The sequence below is a fragment of the Protopterus annectens genome, chromosome 7.part0 (assembly GCF_019279795.1).
Source record: "Protopterus annectens isolate FY-2018-M chromosome 7.part0, PAN1.0, whole genome shotgun sequence".
Lineage (NCBI taxonomy): Eukaryota > Metazoa > Chordata > Ceratodontiformes > Protopteridae > Protopterus > Protopterus annectens.
Window position 1 is genome coordinate 1,183,152,117 of NC_056739.1, and position 19,447 is coordinate 1,183,171,563.

Below are 19,447 nucleotides of genomic sequence, written 5' to 3' on the forward strand. Positions count from 1 at the left end.
CTGCATTAACTGTTTCACCAAGCACAGACACACCATCAACATAAAAAGTAGGGTTGCAGCTTTCTAATTGATCAATTTGCCTCTTGGAAAGCCCTCTTTTAGTAAAAGAATGTGCCTTATTTCATAGATTAGTACTAGGCTAACTGCCCTTGCAAGCCATTTTAAGCCCAGCCAATTATCCCTTGTGAGATTCAAACCCTGCACCTTGTGTTTGTAAGGCAAACACCTTAACCATTAGGCCACCTTTAATTTGATTTACAGAACCTTTTGAAATGATTCTACTTATTGCAAGAATGACACTACTGAACAGAAGCTAAGCACTTTTCTCATTTATGTTCATGTTTTCCACCACAGTTATGACAGTTGACTATGAAGCTGAGTGGAGGCACATGTTTTGACTTTGTTGACTCACCCTTGCACTTCACTGAGCATGCCCTGGAATTTTCAGGAAAGACTCAGGGTTTCCCAGGGACTGTTTCAGGACCTGCAGTAGCTGCCATGTGCTTGGGCCTGTTTCTTTTAATCATGTGCTGTATACTATCAACATGAGCTCTGTCACTGTGCCTTCTGCAGCTATTCTCATTTGTAAGCATACTGGTGTGCTTTTCTGTAAGCTCATATATCTGACAAATCTCAATGGCCTTATTTGATGTCAAGTCACTGTTTCAAAGCAAAATCTTTCTCACTGTGTCATTATTAATACTACACACAAGCCTGTCTTTTATCAGCTCATCTCTCAAATCACCAAATCTGCACAGTTTAGCCTTATTTCTCAAGTCAGTTATATATGCTGCAAAAGTTTCACCAGGCTTTTGATCTGTTGTGTAAAATAAGTTCCTTTCCATTGTAATATTCATTTGGGGGTTACACATTACTCTAAATTTACATTTTAAGCATTCAAGGTCTTCCCTTGTTTCAGCCAATACCACTACATGGCAGTCTTCCCCCTCCCCTGCAAACACAGCAAGTGCATACACAAATGAATGCTTTTTTTTAATGGCCTCTGAACCAGCTAAATTAAGCAGAATAAATTATTTTGCATGTGCATCTTTGTCAGAAAAAGCAGCCTGTATGAAAATATCATATTCCTGCTCAAACACTCTCCAATTTTCTGCAATATTGTTATCAAACACAAGTGGTGCAGGTCTGAGAAAACCTGCTGCCATGCCCATAGATTATAGTAAAACACAATGCAAAATGGCCCTTGTAATTATGTATGAACATGCACACACACCAGGTGCTTGTAATAATATTCAAATGCACAATCAATTCTTCAAAAGTACTGTATTCTGAGGAATATGCTTTGAAACAACTGTACTTTGCAAAATATTCTTTGAAATGACTGTACTTTGCAAACACTTTGAACATTTCAGATATTTTGAATATCTTTAGTTAATACAAAAAAGTAGGTCATAGCAGAAAAATACAGTCATTGTTCCTTTTTTTTTATACATTTTATGTGATTCGGATATTGTTTCAAATGTTTTTGTAATTATTTAAATTTTTTTATCAGTATGTCACAGTTTCTGACATTTTGCTTAATACGAAATTTGTTTTGAGCATTTTGAGTGCTTTGTTTTAGATTTATAGCAAAAGAAATCATTTAAACAAGTTTTAGTACCTGGAATTTGTTTCTGACCTGTTTTGTGAGTCATTCGAGCAGTGGGGATGATTCACTCCTGTATATTTCTACAACTTTAACTAGTTGCCTCATGGCTGTAACCCTGGATCCCAAATTGACACCGTGTCACTCTTCTTACATGCATTAAGAAGATGTTGAGGCTTTGGTGTTCATTTAAGTAGTTTATTGCATACAAATACATCAGGATGAATGGCAGGAACATTAAACTTACACAAACTATCAAACTAACTGACTGACTACATAACTGCATGCTCACACTCTGGCTGCTCACTCAAAATGGCACTCTTGCTTGCACATGCTCAGTACTTATATGCATGTGCTGACTCACTGGAAAGCTTCTTAAAGGTATAGCACACACACTGATCTACATTGAAACTGTCTCGAAGTCCTGCAGTTTAACTAGATAACTGGGGTTCTCTTAAGTTGATATTTCTTTAATAGCCTATTATACATGTGATACTAGCTTGCTACTTTGTAGTCGTTTTAAAGTGTTTCATGCTTTTATCTGATTGGATACATGATGTTTGAATGTTATCTTTCTATTGGATGTTATCTGTATATATATTGCATTCTGTTTCAATCTTTTATATGATCTGAGGAAGCGACCGTGTGGGTCGTGAAAGCGCTAACATCTCATTAAAAGTGAATTGTTCTTTGGTTCTCAGCCATGTGTCTTGTTTTATTTGTTATACATTTGAAGCACAAATATAACTATGTTATGCAGACAGGCAAGCATCCCTTGCATAAAACATGTGGGGATGCACCCTAATATCCCTACTAATGACGTATTCCATCTCTGATGTCATACAGTCTCAGAGTAAAGGAAATAATTGATGTTGGCAGAAAACTATTTTCCTTACCTGCAAATTTGTGTGACTTTGGTTTTTAATATTTAAATAACAAGAGTATTGAGTACAAGGAGGTTTACTTCTCTGCATAAGGAGGAAGATGTCCTTTTTGTTCTTAACTTTACTTCTGACATACATTTATGCATATTGTGTTGTAATGTGAACATATTTTCTAATGCACTTTCCCTACACTTCTAATTGATCCACAGATATGAAAAAATCAGCATTCTGTGCAGAATGCTTATGATTCAGCGTTTTGTAATTTAGCAAGTGAAAGAAGGTTGTGAGTTACACAGCGATATGTTTCACTCACTTAGTTAATCTTGGATATGTGATGTTCGTATACTAACGTGAACTCTTTGTTAAATGTGAAATAGTGTAACAGTAAAAGTTTGGGACGCAAATCTTAATCTTTTTATCCAGTGGAGTTTTGGATGCTTATATTCTAACTTCCACTCGTTGCATCCAGAGCTTTTTGACAAAATCAAGTTATAATCTCACAGTTCAAACAAATATTCATATATGTTGCAGAAAAACACACCAAAGGTGCACTAGGATGCAGGATGGCCCCACTCCAGAACAAAATAGTGAAACGAATCCCCAATCCAGGTAGTCCAAGTAGAATTTATTCAATTCAAAGTCACAAACTGAAAGCCAATAAGTGCTTTTGTCCCGTATCCAGAGAACATCATCAGATTATATAAAAATACACAGTGCACTTTTTAAAGGCTAGTTAAGAAACGTCGCATGACACATTACAAAAGACATGCCCCCTTAAAGCATGTACTGGACCTATATAAGCAACAATTATACTCATAAAAATACTTATGATTGCATGTCAAGAATGTATATATATATATATATATATATATATATATATATATATATATATATATATATAAAACAGACAATTAAAAATAGAATTATAATCAATATAAATTATCTCTCTAATGCCTTAAGTCTTAATAGGGAGCTAATAGAGATGTTTTCATTCAACCCTGGCCAGTTGCCTGCGTCTAAGAGCAACTGCCAGTAAAGCTCCCTTTTCTATAAAAGAATTGACCAAGCACCACCTCTAATTTCTGTTGAAATATTATCAATGACAAAAAAGTGAAAAAATGTCCTTCATTTTCTAATATGTGCTTACTTTAGGCATTTGTTTCCTTTTTTGTTCTAATGTCATATAAGTGCTCGTAAACACATTTTTTTAAATTTTCTGTCAGTTTTCTCAGTGCAGTAACAGCAACAGTGGTTACACATAGCACAATATATAACTCTCTCATAATTACTATTGTACCTGTGGTGAATTCTAATGTTGTTGTTATCAATGTTGTTATTAATATTGAACATGTCCCCTTCCTTGACGTATTTACGGAAGTGACACATCCCACATTTACTCATAACCCGCATTGTGTTTATGTGAAACTTGCTTAGTTTCAAAAACACTCTTCAAATTTCTAACCTTCTTAAATACTGTTGTAGGACTCGCATCTATATGTTGTCTTGCACCCTTATCTTGTCTTAAAATAGACCAATTCTTGACCAAAATAGTCTTTAATTCAGAACCATCAGATGTGAACACCATAATAAAGGATGTCCTATAATCCTTATTCCCAACATTATTGCTGCAGGTAATATCAATGAGAATGAAAGTATTTAGTATTTCAAGTTCTGATAAGGGGGGTAGATAGAAACCTCTTTCCCTTTTATTAACTGCCTCAAGTAAAATGTCTGTAACAAATTTAATTGGATAACCTCTTTTCAAAAACATATGCTTGAGGCAGTCGCATTCATTTAGGAATTCATCCATGTTCGAAACCATCCGTGCAGCATGAACAAATTGCCCCTTAACGATAGCTTTCTTTTGTTTTAATGGATGAGTACTTGAATAGTGGAGCAACGAATTGGAGTACGTCTCCTTTCTATAAATCTTGGATGTCATTTTTTTTATTCTGATAGTCCTTAGTTAAAAGAATGCCAAGAAATGAAATCTCATGTAAATCAAAATTGTGGGTAAACTTCAAGAATTGTGTGATAGAATCAATGAATGACATAAAACCATTGGTTAAACCATAAGGCCCATCCCACAAGATAAAAATATCATCCAGATAGCGGGGGTAGTACTTTATGTATGTATAAAAAAATGGGAGGGAATAAAATTTTTTTCTCCCATTGTGTCACTACTACATTAGCCACAGTCTGAACCCATGGCCACTCCCTCTTGTTGTAGGAAAATCTCATTATTAAATAGAATAAAATTATTCTTGAGTATTATTTCCATAAGATGTGTGTATACTAGCACATCAAAATGTTTGACATTCTTCTCATAAAGAAACTCACTAAACCAATCAAGGTCAATATTGTGAGGAATAACTGAATATAGGTCTTTGATGTCAATAGTTAGAAACATATAAGTGTCCTTAAAAGATATATTATTAACTGATTTCAAAAAGCTCTTTGAATCTTTAAATATGTGAGCTTCACTATATATTAAATGTTTCAACTCAGAATCTAAGTGTTTTGCAAGGGGATGTGTAATAGAACCTTTTGAATCCACTATGGGATGCATGGGAGGTTGTAACAATTTTTTATGTAATTTCGGTAAACCAAGCATTACTAACACCTTCGGATGTAAAACATCAATTGATAAAGATCCTTCAATAAAAATGTCCTGTAATTAATTCTTGATTTTTGTATATGCGCCATTTAATTTGCTTATGGATGATCTTACATAAGCTTTTCCATTCAGAATCAGCATTTTTTTGTTATAATCCTCTAGATTCATTAAAACAACTCCTCCCCCCTTATTGGGTTTCATGATTCTGATTCTGTCCAAAAAGATCCTTAATTTCCTTAATAGTATCACTCTCTTTGTTGTTCATATCATTCGTCCTCCTATGCCTAGAGGTTATGTTACGAATATCTAGTTCGCACATTCTTTTGAACAGTAAAATCATAGGATGAAGTGGGAGGTTGTATGTGCCGGAAATAGCAAGAGGGTTAATAAATTGGTCAGTGAAGGAGTTCTGAAACAAAACTCTCAGATTCAACTTGCGGGTATATAATTTCATATCATTAAGGTGTTAGCCGCATTACTGCATTGCCAAGGTACAAAAGTGAAACCCTTTGCAAAAACATTACAGTGATCATTCCGCTGTGGTGACCCCTAACCAGGAAAAGCCGAAAGTCACAACAACAACAACAACAACATGTGTAAACATACATTTGAAAAGTTGTATATCTTAACATCACCTAATGAATTGGTTATGGTAGTGCATGGGGGTAGAAAATGGTCAGAATGATCATCTGAGGAACTTGACATTACTGTATCATTATTATCATAACAACCAAAACCAAAATTAATTAATTCCTGTTGTTCCAAGCTCGATTGTAGAAATTCCTCCCCCTCCTGTTGACCTTCTCCCCCCTGCTCCACTGATTGTTCAGTTAATGTGAGGTTGAATAATTCTTCACTCTCCCATTGAATGGTGGGGGGGCCCTGTTTTTTAGACACTTTGAGCGTCTCGGGGGGGGGGGACTCTTCCTGGTCTAAAAAAGTCTCTTCTGAATCAACATGTGGGAAACATGCTTGGAAATTATTATTAAAAGTCTCATTGTGTGCAACAAATTTATTACCCCATTTTTGAGAGGGTGGAGGATTAGGGTAGGATATACCTTTATTGTAATCAGTTTTATCTCTACTTAATTTTTTTATCTTATGAGCCCTGATATTAGAAGTAAGTTGATCAATACTTTTAAAAATTCGAACATGCTCATATTTAAAATCATTATATTGTGTATGCGCACAAATAACATTCTCCAAATCAGTAACAGTCTCCATTAATTCATTAGTAAGTAATTCATTATGTTTGACAATCAAATTCATATAATCCGTACCATGTTGGTCAAATAAGGCAGTCAATTTGTTAAAAAGTAGAAAAACTGCTTTTAGTCCATTAGGGTAACGCCACATGCGTAGCCCCTTAAGTACAACCTTTTCCTTAATACATTCTAGAAAATAAGCATTGTCTTACTGTAACCATTTAATTTTTGGTAAGTAATAGTCAAATTCAGCCAAGAGGTAATGTAAACTCTTATTACCAGCTTGAGTTCTGCTTCCTTTTCCATTATTGAGAGAAATAGCTGCTGTTAGCCAGTCCTCTAATGGGGGAATGGTTGTAGAGCTCTGACAGCACTGATCAGTATGTATAAGGTACTGTCCGCAAGGAATAGAATTATTAATAAGATTATTCGTATTCATATTCAGGTCCAGAGATGAGTTACCACTCGTAGAAGCATGCTGAGTAGAATTAAACAAGTTAAAATCATTCATGGTGTTCCGAAGGTTGGAAGGCGCCGAGTCTCTCTCAACAGATGAATTCAAGTTGCATCTGACATCACCAGGGGGCATAGTTAAAAAAAAAATCCACTTTCTGAGTAAGGTTTTGAACAATATTGGTAAAATCAATAACTGCTTGTTGTAAGACTCCAAATTTGGAGCTCTGAGTCAAAAGTTGGGGAGAAGCACCCAAAGTGTCCTCATTAGCCATCGCAAACCAGAAAACACAGGAAACAAAAAACTGTTGCAGAAAAGCACACCAAAGGCACACAAGGATGCAGGATGGCCCCACTCCACAACAAAATAGTGAAACGAATCACAAATCCAGGTAGTCCAAGTAGAATTTATTCAATTCAAAGCCACAAAATGAAAGCCGATAGCAACTTTTTTCAATCACTTTAGATGCACTAAATAGAGGGTAAGTATCAATGCAGTTGTGTTGCCCATAATGTAAGCTTTAAGATGAAATCTTTTAATAGCTTGTACATTATATATGGTTTTGGGATTATTAATGTAAATATGAACAGGATTACTAGACACACAGAGGCATCATCAGAATGATCATTGAGAAACACCAGTAGTGTTGCTAGGGTTTATTGAGTTAAAAGGTTAACATTCCAGATGTCCTTCAAGGATGCATCTGCAGTCATAACATATGGGTTGTCCTGCACTTGCTCCAACCTCAGTCTTTCTGAAGCAGCCTTTCAAGTGCAGGGTCAGCAGCTCCTTTGATTCGGGACTCTTATGTCAGATAAAATAAATAATTGTTTAACTTGGATTTCCACTCTTACTGTCTACCTTGCTTAGGCCCAGACCATGACATCTCAGCCTGCTCTGCCTGTGATTATATAATGCCGCCGGAGACTCCGACTTCACATATAGTTAAAAAGCGGAAGGACAAGGACTGGCCTCCGCGGGGGTTGCGTTGAAGAAACCTCGTCGCAGGCCTACAGCGGTGTGTCCGGTTTCAGCTGAAACCGAGTCCGTCGGTTATTGAACTACCTACGGAAACCAGTGTCCAGGACAAATCCACCCCTGCGTGGTGCAGCCAGACCCCTGCATCCATGTCCATTAAGGCCTTCTCTAGGGCTAAAGCTGCCAGACTCAAAAAGCCTTGCCTCCCAAGTTCACCTCTCAGAGGCCTTCTACCAGCACTCAAATTCTTAGCTTAGCAGAGGACCTTGACAGGGCACCTCCAGATAAAGGCCCAGGGACTCTTCAGATGAGTCCACGGATGAATCTGTATTGTCAGAGCACCAACAGATTCTGATGCTGAAGAATCTATTCCTTCAGCCTCCCCTCCTGAAGAATTTTCTTTTGGTGAGACACTGCATTCCATGAGAGAGCATTTTCAATGGCAGGGCCAGGAATTTTCTGATTCCAGAAAAAGATTAAGGACCTTTTTACATTTACCTCAGCATAGGCCTTTGGCTATACCTCCTGTTTTGAATGTTGTTGATGATGTGTACTCTGATGCTAGTACAGCCCTGATTCTCTGCTCCGGCTCCTGCCACAAACCTGATAGGTACTACAGGGTCGGATTCTCACTTTCACCTGTACAAGGCCCACACTGCAGACCCAGAAACCATTTCACAGGAGCTGCCACTGCTAAAAATCCTTTACCTTCTGAAAGGGAATCTAGAGCTTTAGAGCGATAGGGAAAGAAAGTATATACTTCTGCAACTCTTTCTATGAGGGCATTAAATTGTCAATTCCATATGATTCAGTACCAAGAGTATTTGTTAGATGAATTGTATAAGAAACGTTCCTCCTCTGAGCCCCTTGACCGTAAATCTCTCCAGGATCTGGTACATAACTCACAGCAGGTTAGCAACCATTTTCTGCAATGTGGCTATGATGCACTGGAAGCTTCAGGTAGGTCAGCAATGACAGGGGCAGTTATACGAAGGCATGCCTGGTTGAAGGAACAAGCTTGTTAAAGCTAAGCTCCTGGATGCTCCAATGGAAAAACAAAAATTATTTGGTTCCACAGCCCAGGAGGTCTTAAAGAAGTATGAAGAAAAGGCAAAATCTCTGCAAATAGTCAAGGATTTCCTGCAGGTACAACCACCGAGATTCAGCAGAAATTGGCCTACTAAGAATTGGTCCTTTCCAGATTCAGACAGACCACAGAGAGGCAGGAACAGGCATACCAGAGGTAGGGGGCTAGAGGCCACTACAGAGGTCGTCAGTGGCAGCCACCCAACCAGAGAGGTAGTGCAGCTACAGCAACAACAACTGCTACACCAGGACAAACACAATGACTTACTTCTGACGCCATCGACCAGGGCTCAATTAGAAGCACCATTGGGCGGGAAGCTTTTCTTTATTTTCAGAAAATTGGCATTACATTACAAGGGACTCATGGACACTGCAAATAATAGACAAAGGATACAGGTTCCATTTCCACACATTGCCAAAAAGACAAGGAATGCCAGACCTGCCACCAAATCAGAGGGCGGAGGCTTTGAAGCAAATCACCAAATTGCTACAAATGAAAGCCATAGAAAAGGTTCCTCTTTCAGAACAAGGCCAAGGTTTTTATTCAAGGCTATTCCTTGTTCCAAGAAAAGAAAAACAATGGAGGCCTATTCTCGATCTGTATTGTGTTCAAGATGCTGACCCTACAGCAACTTCTTCCCATGCTGGGCAAGGAGTCTTGGCTGGTGACTCTAGATCTCAAGGAGGCATACCTGCATGTCCCCATTCGACAAAGTTGCAGAAGACACCTCAGATTTCTTGCAGGATCAGAGCATTATCAATTCTCATACTGCACCCAGAGTGTTCACGAAATGCCTGGCATCAGTAATTGCACACTGCAGACTTCATTCAAATCTACCCATATCTGGACGACTGCCTGATGTAAAGGACTTGGACTATGCCATCCAGCTACTACAGGCCTTGGGATACACAGTCAACATCCAAAAATCAAGACTTGTGCCATCCCAAAGGATAACCTTTTGGGTGCAGATCTGGCACCCAAATGGCCTTTCTCACAGAAGAAAAGCAGAAACAACTTCCAGATTACTTCAAGAATCTGATAAGACAAACTCAACTAACTGCAAGGAAAATCCTGCAGGCCCTGGGTTTCATGGCATCCTGCATAATATTAATCCCACAAGCCAGGCTGCATATGAGAAGATTACAATGGTACCTAAGGAGTGTATGGACTCAGTACAGTCACAGCTTAGAAACTCTGATTCCAATCATACCTTGCCTTCAGAAGGAATTCCCGTGGTGGGCTCTAGCCTGCCAGACCAACCGAGGGTTGCCTTTCTTGAAGCCAAAAGCAAACCAAATCATCACCACGGACGCTTCAGACCAAGGTTGGGGGGGCGCACATGGAGGACAAATGTATCCGAGGCCTATGGTCTCAAGGGCAGATGCAAATGCACATAAACCAAAAGGAAATGCTGGAAGTGATGCATGCAATCGAGGCTTTCAAACCTTTCCTTCAACAAGGCCACCTGCTAATAAGGACAGACAGCACCACAGTTATGTGGTACATAAACAAGCAAGGAGGCACGCATTCCTACCCTCTATGCAGACTGGCTATGAATCTATGGGATCTTTGTTTGAAACAAAATATACAACTACAGGCCCAATTCATGCCAGGGAAAGACAATACTCTGGCAGACAGCTTAAGCAGAACTACCACAGATGTACACGAATGGATGCTGCACCCAGACATCTTCTTACTCATAACACAGGCATGGGGAAGGCCCGAGGTAGATCTGTTCGCCTCTCCCCACAATCATCAACTGAAACTTTTTTGCACAAGGATATACCATCCACAAGCATGGAAGGTGGACTCTCTCTCATTCAGCTGGAAAGATCGAAAAGTCTATGCTTTCCCACCAATCCCATTAATGTCCAAGGTTTTACTGAAGATCAGGGCAGAACAGCCAAAAGTGATTCTGATAGCTCCAGACTGGCCAAGGCAGCATTGGTACACACTGTTGAAGAGCTTATCACAGATGAAACCGTGGCCTCTCCCATTATGGCCTCTTCTTCTGACGCAGAACAATTACAAGATCCTGCATCCCAACCTAAAGACCTTGCAGCTAACTGCCTGGAGAATACCATGACTCCTTCCCAGGACAGCTTATCCCAGAGGGTAAAGGACATTATTATTCCACAAGGAAGGCATACTCAGCAAAATGGAAAAGATTTCAGTTGGAACACAACAAAAGGCCTTGATGTGACAGTGATGAACATGGCACATATACTGGAATACTTAGCAGAATTGTTCCACGATGGCCTGTCTTATTTTTCCATTAAAATACATGCCTCAGCAATTTCAGCAGAATACAATGTAAATCCTCCTGTCTTTTCACATCCCCTCTTAAGACAATTTCTCAGAGGAATCAAGAACATCAATTCTCCAAGGAGACCACCTTTACCTACTTGGGACCTTAACTTTGTGCTGGAAAAACTAACACTTCCTCCATTTGAACCAGCAGCATCGGCAGATTCACAGTTTCTATCCTGGAAAACTGCATTCCTTCTGGCCATAACTTCAGCAAGAAGAGTATCTGAGTTACAAGCGTTAATGGCAGTGCAGCCATTTCTTATTTTTCATCAGGACAGAGTCTCATTAAGAACCAACCCAACCTTTATGCCAAAGGTGGTATCTAGAGTATCCTTGAACCAAGCAATTCATTTGCATACCTTCTTCCCAAATCCACAAAATAAAGGGGAGAAACTTCTGCACACTCTGGATACCGCTACTACTTGGACAGAACTAAAAGTTACAGAAAGACTGACCAACTGTTTGTAGCATATGCTGCTGGGACACAAGGAAAAGCAATTTCCAAACAGACAATCTCAAAATGGATAGGAAATTGCATGCTACTCCTTTCATGGAAAGACTGTTCCTGTGAATATTAGGCCTCATTCCACGAGCCACAGCCACCACTACAGCCTTCCTAAGAGGGTGGCTACCAAGGACATTTTAGAAGCTGCTACCTGCATACTTTGCCAAGCATTACAATTTACCCTTATACTCCAGATCCAGAGCAGGCTTTGCTACTGCAGTCCTCTCTTAACTACACCATCTTTTTCTTAGTACCTCCACCCCCAGATTGGCTATGCTATTCTACCCATATGTTATGACTGCAGATGCATCCTTGAAGGACATAGTACAGTTTTGTACCTACCATAAATGTAGATGTCTGATAGGTATGCATCTGCAGTCAGGTTTACTCTCCCTCCTTCCCCTCTGTGGTATTCCTAGGGTGCTTACCCCTCTATTAGCTAGCTGGGGGAATCTGTTGTGGTGTATTTGTTTGTATTAATATATTTATATATATGTATATATTTTTGCAATTTTTTGGCATTTTCTCCAAATTTAGCCTTCTTAGAGGGCACCTGGCATCTGGGGCAAGAAAAACTGAGTGATGCTTTTTTCTGATGTAGCGAGCCAAGTGCGATCAGCCGAGGCCAGACCCAGACTTTGGAATCTGAAGGGCTGCCTGAGGCAGGACAACCCATATGTTATGACTGCAGATGCATACCTATCGGACATCTACATTTATGGTAGGTACAAAACTGTACTTTCCCCAAATCAAATTGTTGTGTCGGCTTTTATGATGATATAGTACATCAGATCATGTTGGGACTTGGAGGGGCAGGGAGAGTACCCAAAACATTCTACACCCAAAAACATTCTTGTTTTATGATGTTGTAGAAATCGCTACTGTTAAATCAAATTTTCTGAGTTGTTATCAGCTGAAAATGAATGCTTCAGTTATCTAATACTAACACAAACATGCAATTTTGCTTGACATAGGATTCCAGAATAACTGCATTTCTTTACTTTCAGTGACTTGGATCCTCAAGGATATGAGGCCTGGATGGGCACTTTGTTTATAAAGCCACAAGCCAATGATCCACAGAAGCAGGCCATTCCAATTAGTAAGATTTTCTGTGGCCCAGCAGAGTCCTATCTGGTGATGCTAAAACTTGCACGGTAAGGACAGAGTAAAAATATCTAACCTCCTTAACAATGAGCATTTATGCCAACAAAGCTCTGAACAGATCCTAAGCTGATTATGTTATAACTTTTTCTTTGAATGTTATAACCCCCACACACAGATGAGGTGTCATGATAATAACAGTAGCATCTTTTTTGAAAAGAAGACACAACATAACTTTATGCTCATTGTAAGTAAATAGGAAGAAGGCCAAGTAATGTGCAACTGTATTAATTTATAGAATGTTTTATTTCTTTACTCCTGTTTGAAAGTTGGGTAGATCTATTTTGAGCAATGTCCATTTGCAACAGACACAAGTTGAAAAGCTTCATTACCTAGCAAAACATGGGAAATGAATATGTACAGTATGTGCAACTATGGAGACTAGGATATCTCATGAGGCATTAACAAACATATATTATGTAACACTGATATATGCACATACCATGTTCCTAGCTGGAAATAAACATGTGGTAAGTGGACAAAAGAATTACTGGAGCACAGAGGCAGCAATGTAATGATACTTTAACTTGGAAATGTATACTGAGGTGGAAGAACTTATTTTTTCCAAGAATAGCATGGTAGCACAAGTAAGGTTATCGATTAAGGACTTTTGCTGATACTGAAACAATGAAAGTGAGAATTTATTATAGTGAAAACATTTGTAGCTGTAAATATGATGTGAGTACTTGGCTAATGGTGGTAGGAAATGAAGCAGTACAAAGTAGGTGTAAGGTTAGAAGTCTGCTTGTAAATTCTGAAATATGGGGAGAATAGTACACTGATGATGATGATGGCATTAAGACGTTTGCTAAGACATGGACAGATGTGTATTTTGGAAGTGGATATAACTGGATGTGTGTGGTAGATTTGATGATGTTGAGTATAGAAACGTGTGTGCTAAGATGAATCTGTGTAGATACAGTATCGTGCTTTGGGTTCTTCTGATTAATATACAAGTTGCTTTTTGAGTATTCTAATGTTAATTATTACGTAGGTAATGATGCATTTTTTTACAGGTTAGGAAGGACTTAATTAGGTAGCGTATAATGTTAGGAGGCAAATAGGGTTGCTAGAAATATACATTGTGCACTGTCTCCACATTTTATTTTAGTGTTATGGGCATGAGGAGACCTTGCTTGCTACAGGGATTTTTCAGGTATATCACATGCCTCTGCCTCGAGTAAATAACCAATTCATCAACATGTTTAAAGCACCAGAAAGCACCCCTGCACTACCAGGCTGAAGTTCCAAAGGCAGTGGTGTTTCCATATTCATAAAGGATGCGCACACCTCCAGACTGGTAGCCCAACGTAACGCATCAGAGATACGTCAGGTGCAGCTAACATTGGGTAAGACAGCGATTCAGGTTGTAGCCTGCTATAGGTCCCCAACCATGTCCCAAGACTCACACTCTACATTTCTAAGCACTCTGGAGAATATTAGGGTCCAGCCTAACACTCTCATACTGGGCGACTTCAAATACCCATCTATTAACTGAGAAAACTACTCATGTACCAATACACTTGCCCAACGTTTCCTGGAATTCATTAATTCCAGTGCTCTGGACCAGCTCATACTTACCCCCACTAGAGGTAGCAACATCCTTGACCTGGTCATTACTAACATGGGTGACCTTTGCTCAACACCAATAGTCAACTCCTCTCTGGTTAGATCCGACCACAAACTAATCACCTTGAAAATACACATCCCCCCAAAGGTAACTACCATGAAAAACTTATCCAAATCTAACTTTGGGCTCCTAAAAACAGAGGTGGCTAACTTCACGGCACCCATGCAAATGGAGAATAGTTGCATGACCACCAAATCCTACACAAATGCACTATACGAACACGTACACAAATGCATGGATCTCGCTATATCCAATAGAACCAAGATGCTCTCCTGCAAAAAAAGGAAGCCAATCTGGTGGTCCCCTGCCATAAACAAACTCTACAACAGAAGGAGGAAACTGATGCGGAATTAGGTGAAATCCCAAGACTGGAAAAACTCCCTTATCAGCCTCAACAAAAAGTTGAGATCCCTCATCAAATCCTCTAAAGCTGGCTATGAAAACAGGATTGCAGCAGATAGTAAAAACAACCACAAGGCCTTCTATAGTTATGTAAAGAATCTCCATGGCAATACCCAGATTTGCTCTGAGCTACTGCACAATGGTACCTCCTATACCTCCTATACTGGCCATCAGATTCAGTGCCAACTTTACCCCTCTCCCCCCAAAGGACCAATCACAATACCAATAGATTGCCAGGCACCCAATATTACTGCTGCACAGGTTAAAACAGCACTGCCCAAGGCCAAGAATAAAGCTTTTATAGGACCTGACAATATCCCTGGCTGTGTTCTACATGAACTACATGGTGAACTGGCACCTCACCTGTGTGCCCTGTTCAACCACAGCCTCACCTCAGGCTTTGTCCCTACCGAATGGTGTACTGCTACAGTCATCATCCCTCTCCACAAAGGAGGAGCAATTATAGACCCTGGGAACTATTGCCCCATTAGCCTGATGAGTCTGATATGCAAAGCTATGGAACACATCATCATAGACCTAATAAACAAGGATATAGGGAATCTCCAAACTCTGGATCCCACATAGTTTGGTTTTGTGAAGTGTAGATCATGCCTGCTTAACCGGGTCGACTTCTTTGAGTCAGTAACTGAGCTGTGGATGAAGGCAAGGTTGTTTATACAGCCTACCTTGATCTGGCCAAGGCCTTTGATACCATTTCCCACTCAGGAATCATAGAAAAACTCACTGAGCTAGGCATCAACCCATATATCACTAGGTGGGTTGCAAACTGGCTCACAGATAGAACCCACAGTGTGAAAGTAGCTGGCTCCAAGTCAGACTGCCGACCAGTCATGAGTGGAGTCCCACAGGGTTCGGTCCTGGGTCCTCTCCTGTTTGGTATCTACTTCTCTGAAGTCCAGGCCAACATGAAGGGACTCTGGCTGACAACGTTTGCAGATGATTTGCAAGTTGGGAGCTGTTATTGACTCCCCAAGTGATGTTGACATCCTACAGAAAGGTCTCACTGAGACCAACGACTGGTGTCAGAACCATGGCCTTAAGCTCAGTGCCAAAAAATGTGTCATCATCCCCTTTGGGAAAAACTCAGTTCCCATGAATTACCACATCGATGGTAGTCTACTGAACACAGAAGGTGTTATAAGAGATCTGGGAACACAGGTTGACAGCAACCTCTCTTTTGACCACCACATTGCCACTGTGGTCAGAAAGTCCTTCTGTGTGGCACATCTCATTATTAAGGGTTTTGCATCCAGGAAGAAAGAGGTCATTGTCTCTCTCTACTCTTCCCTCATTAGGCCAGTCATCGAGTACAATGCCCCATTTGGCATGTACCTCACTAGACACCTGCAACAACTGGAGAGGCCGCAAAAGTACCTCACAAAGAGGATCCTAGGCCTTAAACACTTGTCCTTTATGGACAGACTCAAAAAACTCCATCTATTCTCTGTCTCATATCGCCTACTTAGAGGCGATCTCTGCTTGACTTACAAAGCCATATCTGACCCAGCTCTGTTAGAAATGCTACATCTAAAGAAATCCAAATCCCTCCACACCACATGCTCCAAAGACCTCTACCTCATTACCACAATCAACAGAACATGCTGGAGGGACAGGTTCATAACCCAGAGACTGCCCATGCTATGGAATAGACTTCCCATACATGTCAAGCAGAGCACCTCACTGACCCTCTTCAAGAGAAATCTTGATGAGTGGATGGGAAATAGAAAATTCACCCCTGGGATCACTCCAGTGGCTCTACTCGACAAAGGCACTGGGGACTAAGGTCAGGTGGCACGATGCCAGGGTAATCTTATGGTCTAGGCTTGTAAAGGCTCCAGGACCATTAGCCTTGTACACACCTATGAACCTATGAACATCATGTTACAACATGAGGAGCCACTATTGGATTTCCAAGGGCAGTAAAAGAGAGAACTAACACCATGCATGCATTCTAAGAGACTGCATGTTCCCACGATGCTGTGAGTGCCCTAGATTGCACTCAAAGGTTCATAGGTCAATACTAGGCAGTTGATCCAGAGGACCATTAGTAGCCTAGCCATAATACCCAAAACTGTATATGGCTTCTTAGGAATATGTGACTAATTAATTCAATGAGAGCTTGAGGGGTCAGACTTTGGGTGTATTTATGATTGCCCATCCATTTGTCCAGGTTATCCTTAAAGAAGGTCAGGGTGCTACTTTGCTTTACATCCAGAGAAGGTCTGTTCAATAAAAAAGAGATTATCTGGGGGCACATATTTATAGTACTATAAGTTAATATCTATTTAATGTGTGTTATTAGTTCCATGGATATGCAGGAGATTGCATAGGACTGGATTCTTCAAGGGTTTGTAGGCTAGACAAAGGTTACCTCTCAAGAAAAGAAACAAAAAAGAGAGATACTACTTAAAGGCAGTCTGGATAGCTCAGGGAAGTTATGCCATTTATTATCTTTATTGAGGAACTGCTGTGGCCTCTCAAGCTGGGCCATATGCTTAGAGAGGTACATACCAAAAGGGACAATTATACTCTATTTATGGGCCTAATGAGGAAGGACTAAAGAGAGATAGCTACATTAGATCTAGAATAAATAACCCTGGTGATTAATCTGACAAGGTAAAACTATCCTCTGATAACACTGGATACATGGCGATCAAAAGATAGTTTGTTTCTCGCTGGGGCCCAGGTCATGACTGAAAAGGGTCAACTGCCAGTTCACCTGTCCAGTAATCAAATAGGAATCAATAAATAAAAACGCCTGTTTCCCTAATGGCTGAGTCAACTTTCAGAGAAATCTCACCTGTATGCTAAGTATATGGGTGCCCAGATTTGCATAAGGACACAGTGCTGCATTTCTTGCATTTGGTTTCAGGCCATGGTTCAGATTCCACTTACTGGTGCATGTTAGTCCCACCTGAAAAATTTGGAAGTTGGATGGGCAGTTACAGCTCCAAGTTTGCAGACATCTGCAGACTTGGTCAGACACAGGAACTTGATGTCAGCCTTAACATCAGAGAAGTAAATGCAAAAGAGATGTGGTCCTATGACCGATCCCTGGGACACACCACTGGTAACTGCTCTTTTGAAAGAGAATGTACCTCTCACAATAATAGATTGGCTTCTGTCAGTTAGCTAGTTTACTATCCCGTGGGTAATACAGGAGCTTATATTTAATTTGATCAGCTTGCCAATAATGCCTAAATGTGGAAGGCGTCAAGGGTCTTGGCCAAGTCCAGGTCAGTAGTGTGAACCCATTTGCCCAGATCTAATGCATTAGTGATGTATTCAAAGAATCCCATCAAGGTCAGGAGGCAAAGTCTGTCTCTAATAAACCCAGGACTTGTAGACTGCCTATTTATCTATTATCTATTATTTTACATCTGTTGACCAAGAAGGTCTGGCTGAGCACAAAGGTCCATTTTCAGTGGTGGTCCAGGGAGAAAAGCTCCAGTACATGCAGTGCAATCAAAAATCTTTTAAATTTCATAACATTAACAATGTCAGGCAGAATACAATTAAAGTAAATTTTACAGTGTCAAAAAAGTAAGATATTAATTATATATACAGTGGTAAGGCTTCTTATACTAATTATACTCTATACAAATATAGTTAAGATAAACAACTATGCATTGGGATATGTTCTTGTTAATAAGTTCCATAATGATGCATTCCTCTGCTTTGCAGTTAAGGCTGTTGAGGCTTACAGGTGTATAGTTTCTTAGCTCAATATTGGATCCTTAGTTGTGGAGCAGCATGTATACCACAGTTCTCCATTCCTCTGGCATGAATCCAGTGGCTAAAGTTGAATAGGCTTAGTAGTGAGTCTACCAGACAGTGTCAGCTGCTGACAAGATGGCAGCCTGGCACATTATAAGGACCCATGAAGCAAGTGTTTTTGGCCTTGGAGGAAGCATTCAAGACGTGCTTGGAGGTAAACAGGGGGTGGTGTGGGTAATATTAGAGAAAGATAGGGAAGTAAGGTTAGCACTGAATGTCCACTAATATGTTGGCTATGTCCTCAAGGGATGACTAAGTGTTATTTTTTTGTATTCAATCTATGCATTCCAGAACATTACCTCTAATGCTTCAGACATGGCCGAAGAAGGTTTTGTGGCTGTCCATAGTAGAAATGACAGTTATCAGTTTGTACTCACTTTTGGAGGATTTGATTTTGTTTTTGAGTTTTTTGTTGATCCTTTTGAGTTTATCCGAGTTAATGGGGTATTAAGTTTGTTTTTCCAGGCTCGGAGTTTTTCCTCTTATTGTATAGTTTGCTTGTACTATGGTCCCACCATAGAGGTTTATTCCTGCTTTTAGCATTGTATTTATGTCTTATGAGGACAAATGCTTAATGCATGCTTTGAGGTATACAATACTGTCACATTCAGTAAATAATCCCTTTATCCATTTTACAGTACAGACCAACACCCTTCTTCAAAATGAAAGCATGTTAACAGAGTCCTTGAAACATGGGTAGATAATTCCTTGCATTAACATCACATTGCAAAAGTGATATGGAAATCCTTTTACCTGGTGTAGCTGAATGCAAAAAAGTATATCATTCAAATCCAATGAAGTTCTTACCTC

General features: G+C 39.8%; 1 protein-coding gene across 3 annotated transcripts in view; it reads left to right on the forward strand.

Moving 5' to 3' along the window:
* The window catches only part of MST1 (macrophage stimulating 1), a 442,641-nt gene that overhangs the window by 371,611 nt on the left and 51,583 nt on the right, over nucleotides 1-19,447 (forward strand). For all 3 annotated transcript variants that reach the window (XM_044077787.1, XM_044077790.1, XM_044077788.1), the window contains exon 15: nucleotides 12,654-12,800. In XM_044077787.1, the coding sequence (XP_043933722.1) occupies nucleotides 12,654-12,800 (147 nt within the window). The remainder of the gene's footprint in view (nucleotides 1-12,653; nucleotides 12,801-19,447) is intronic.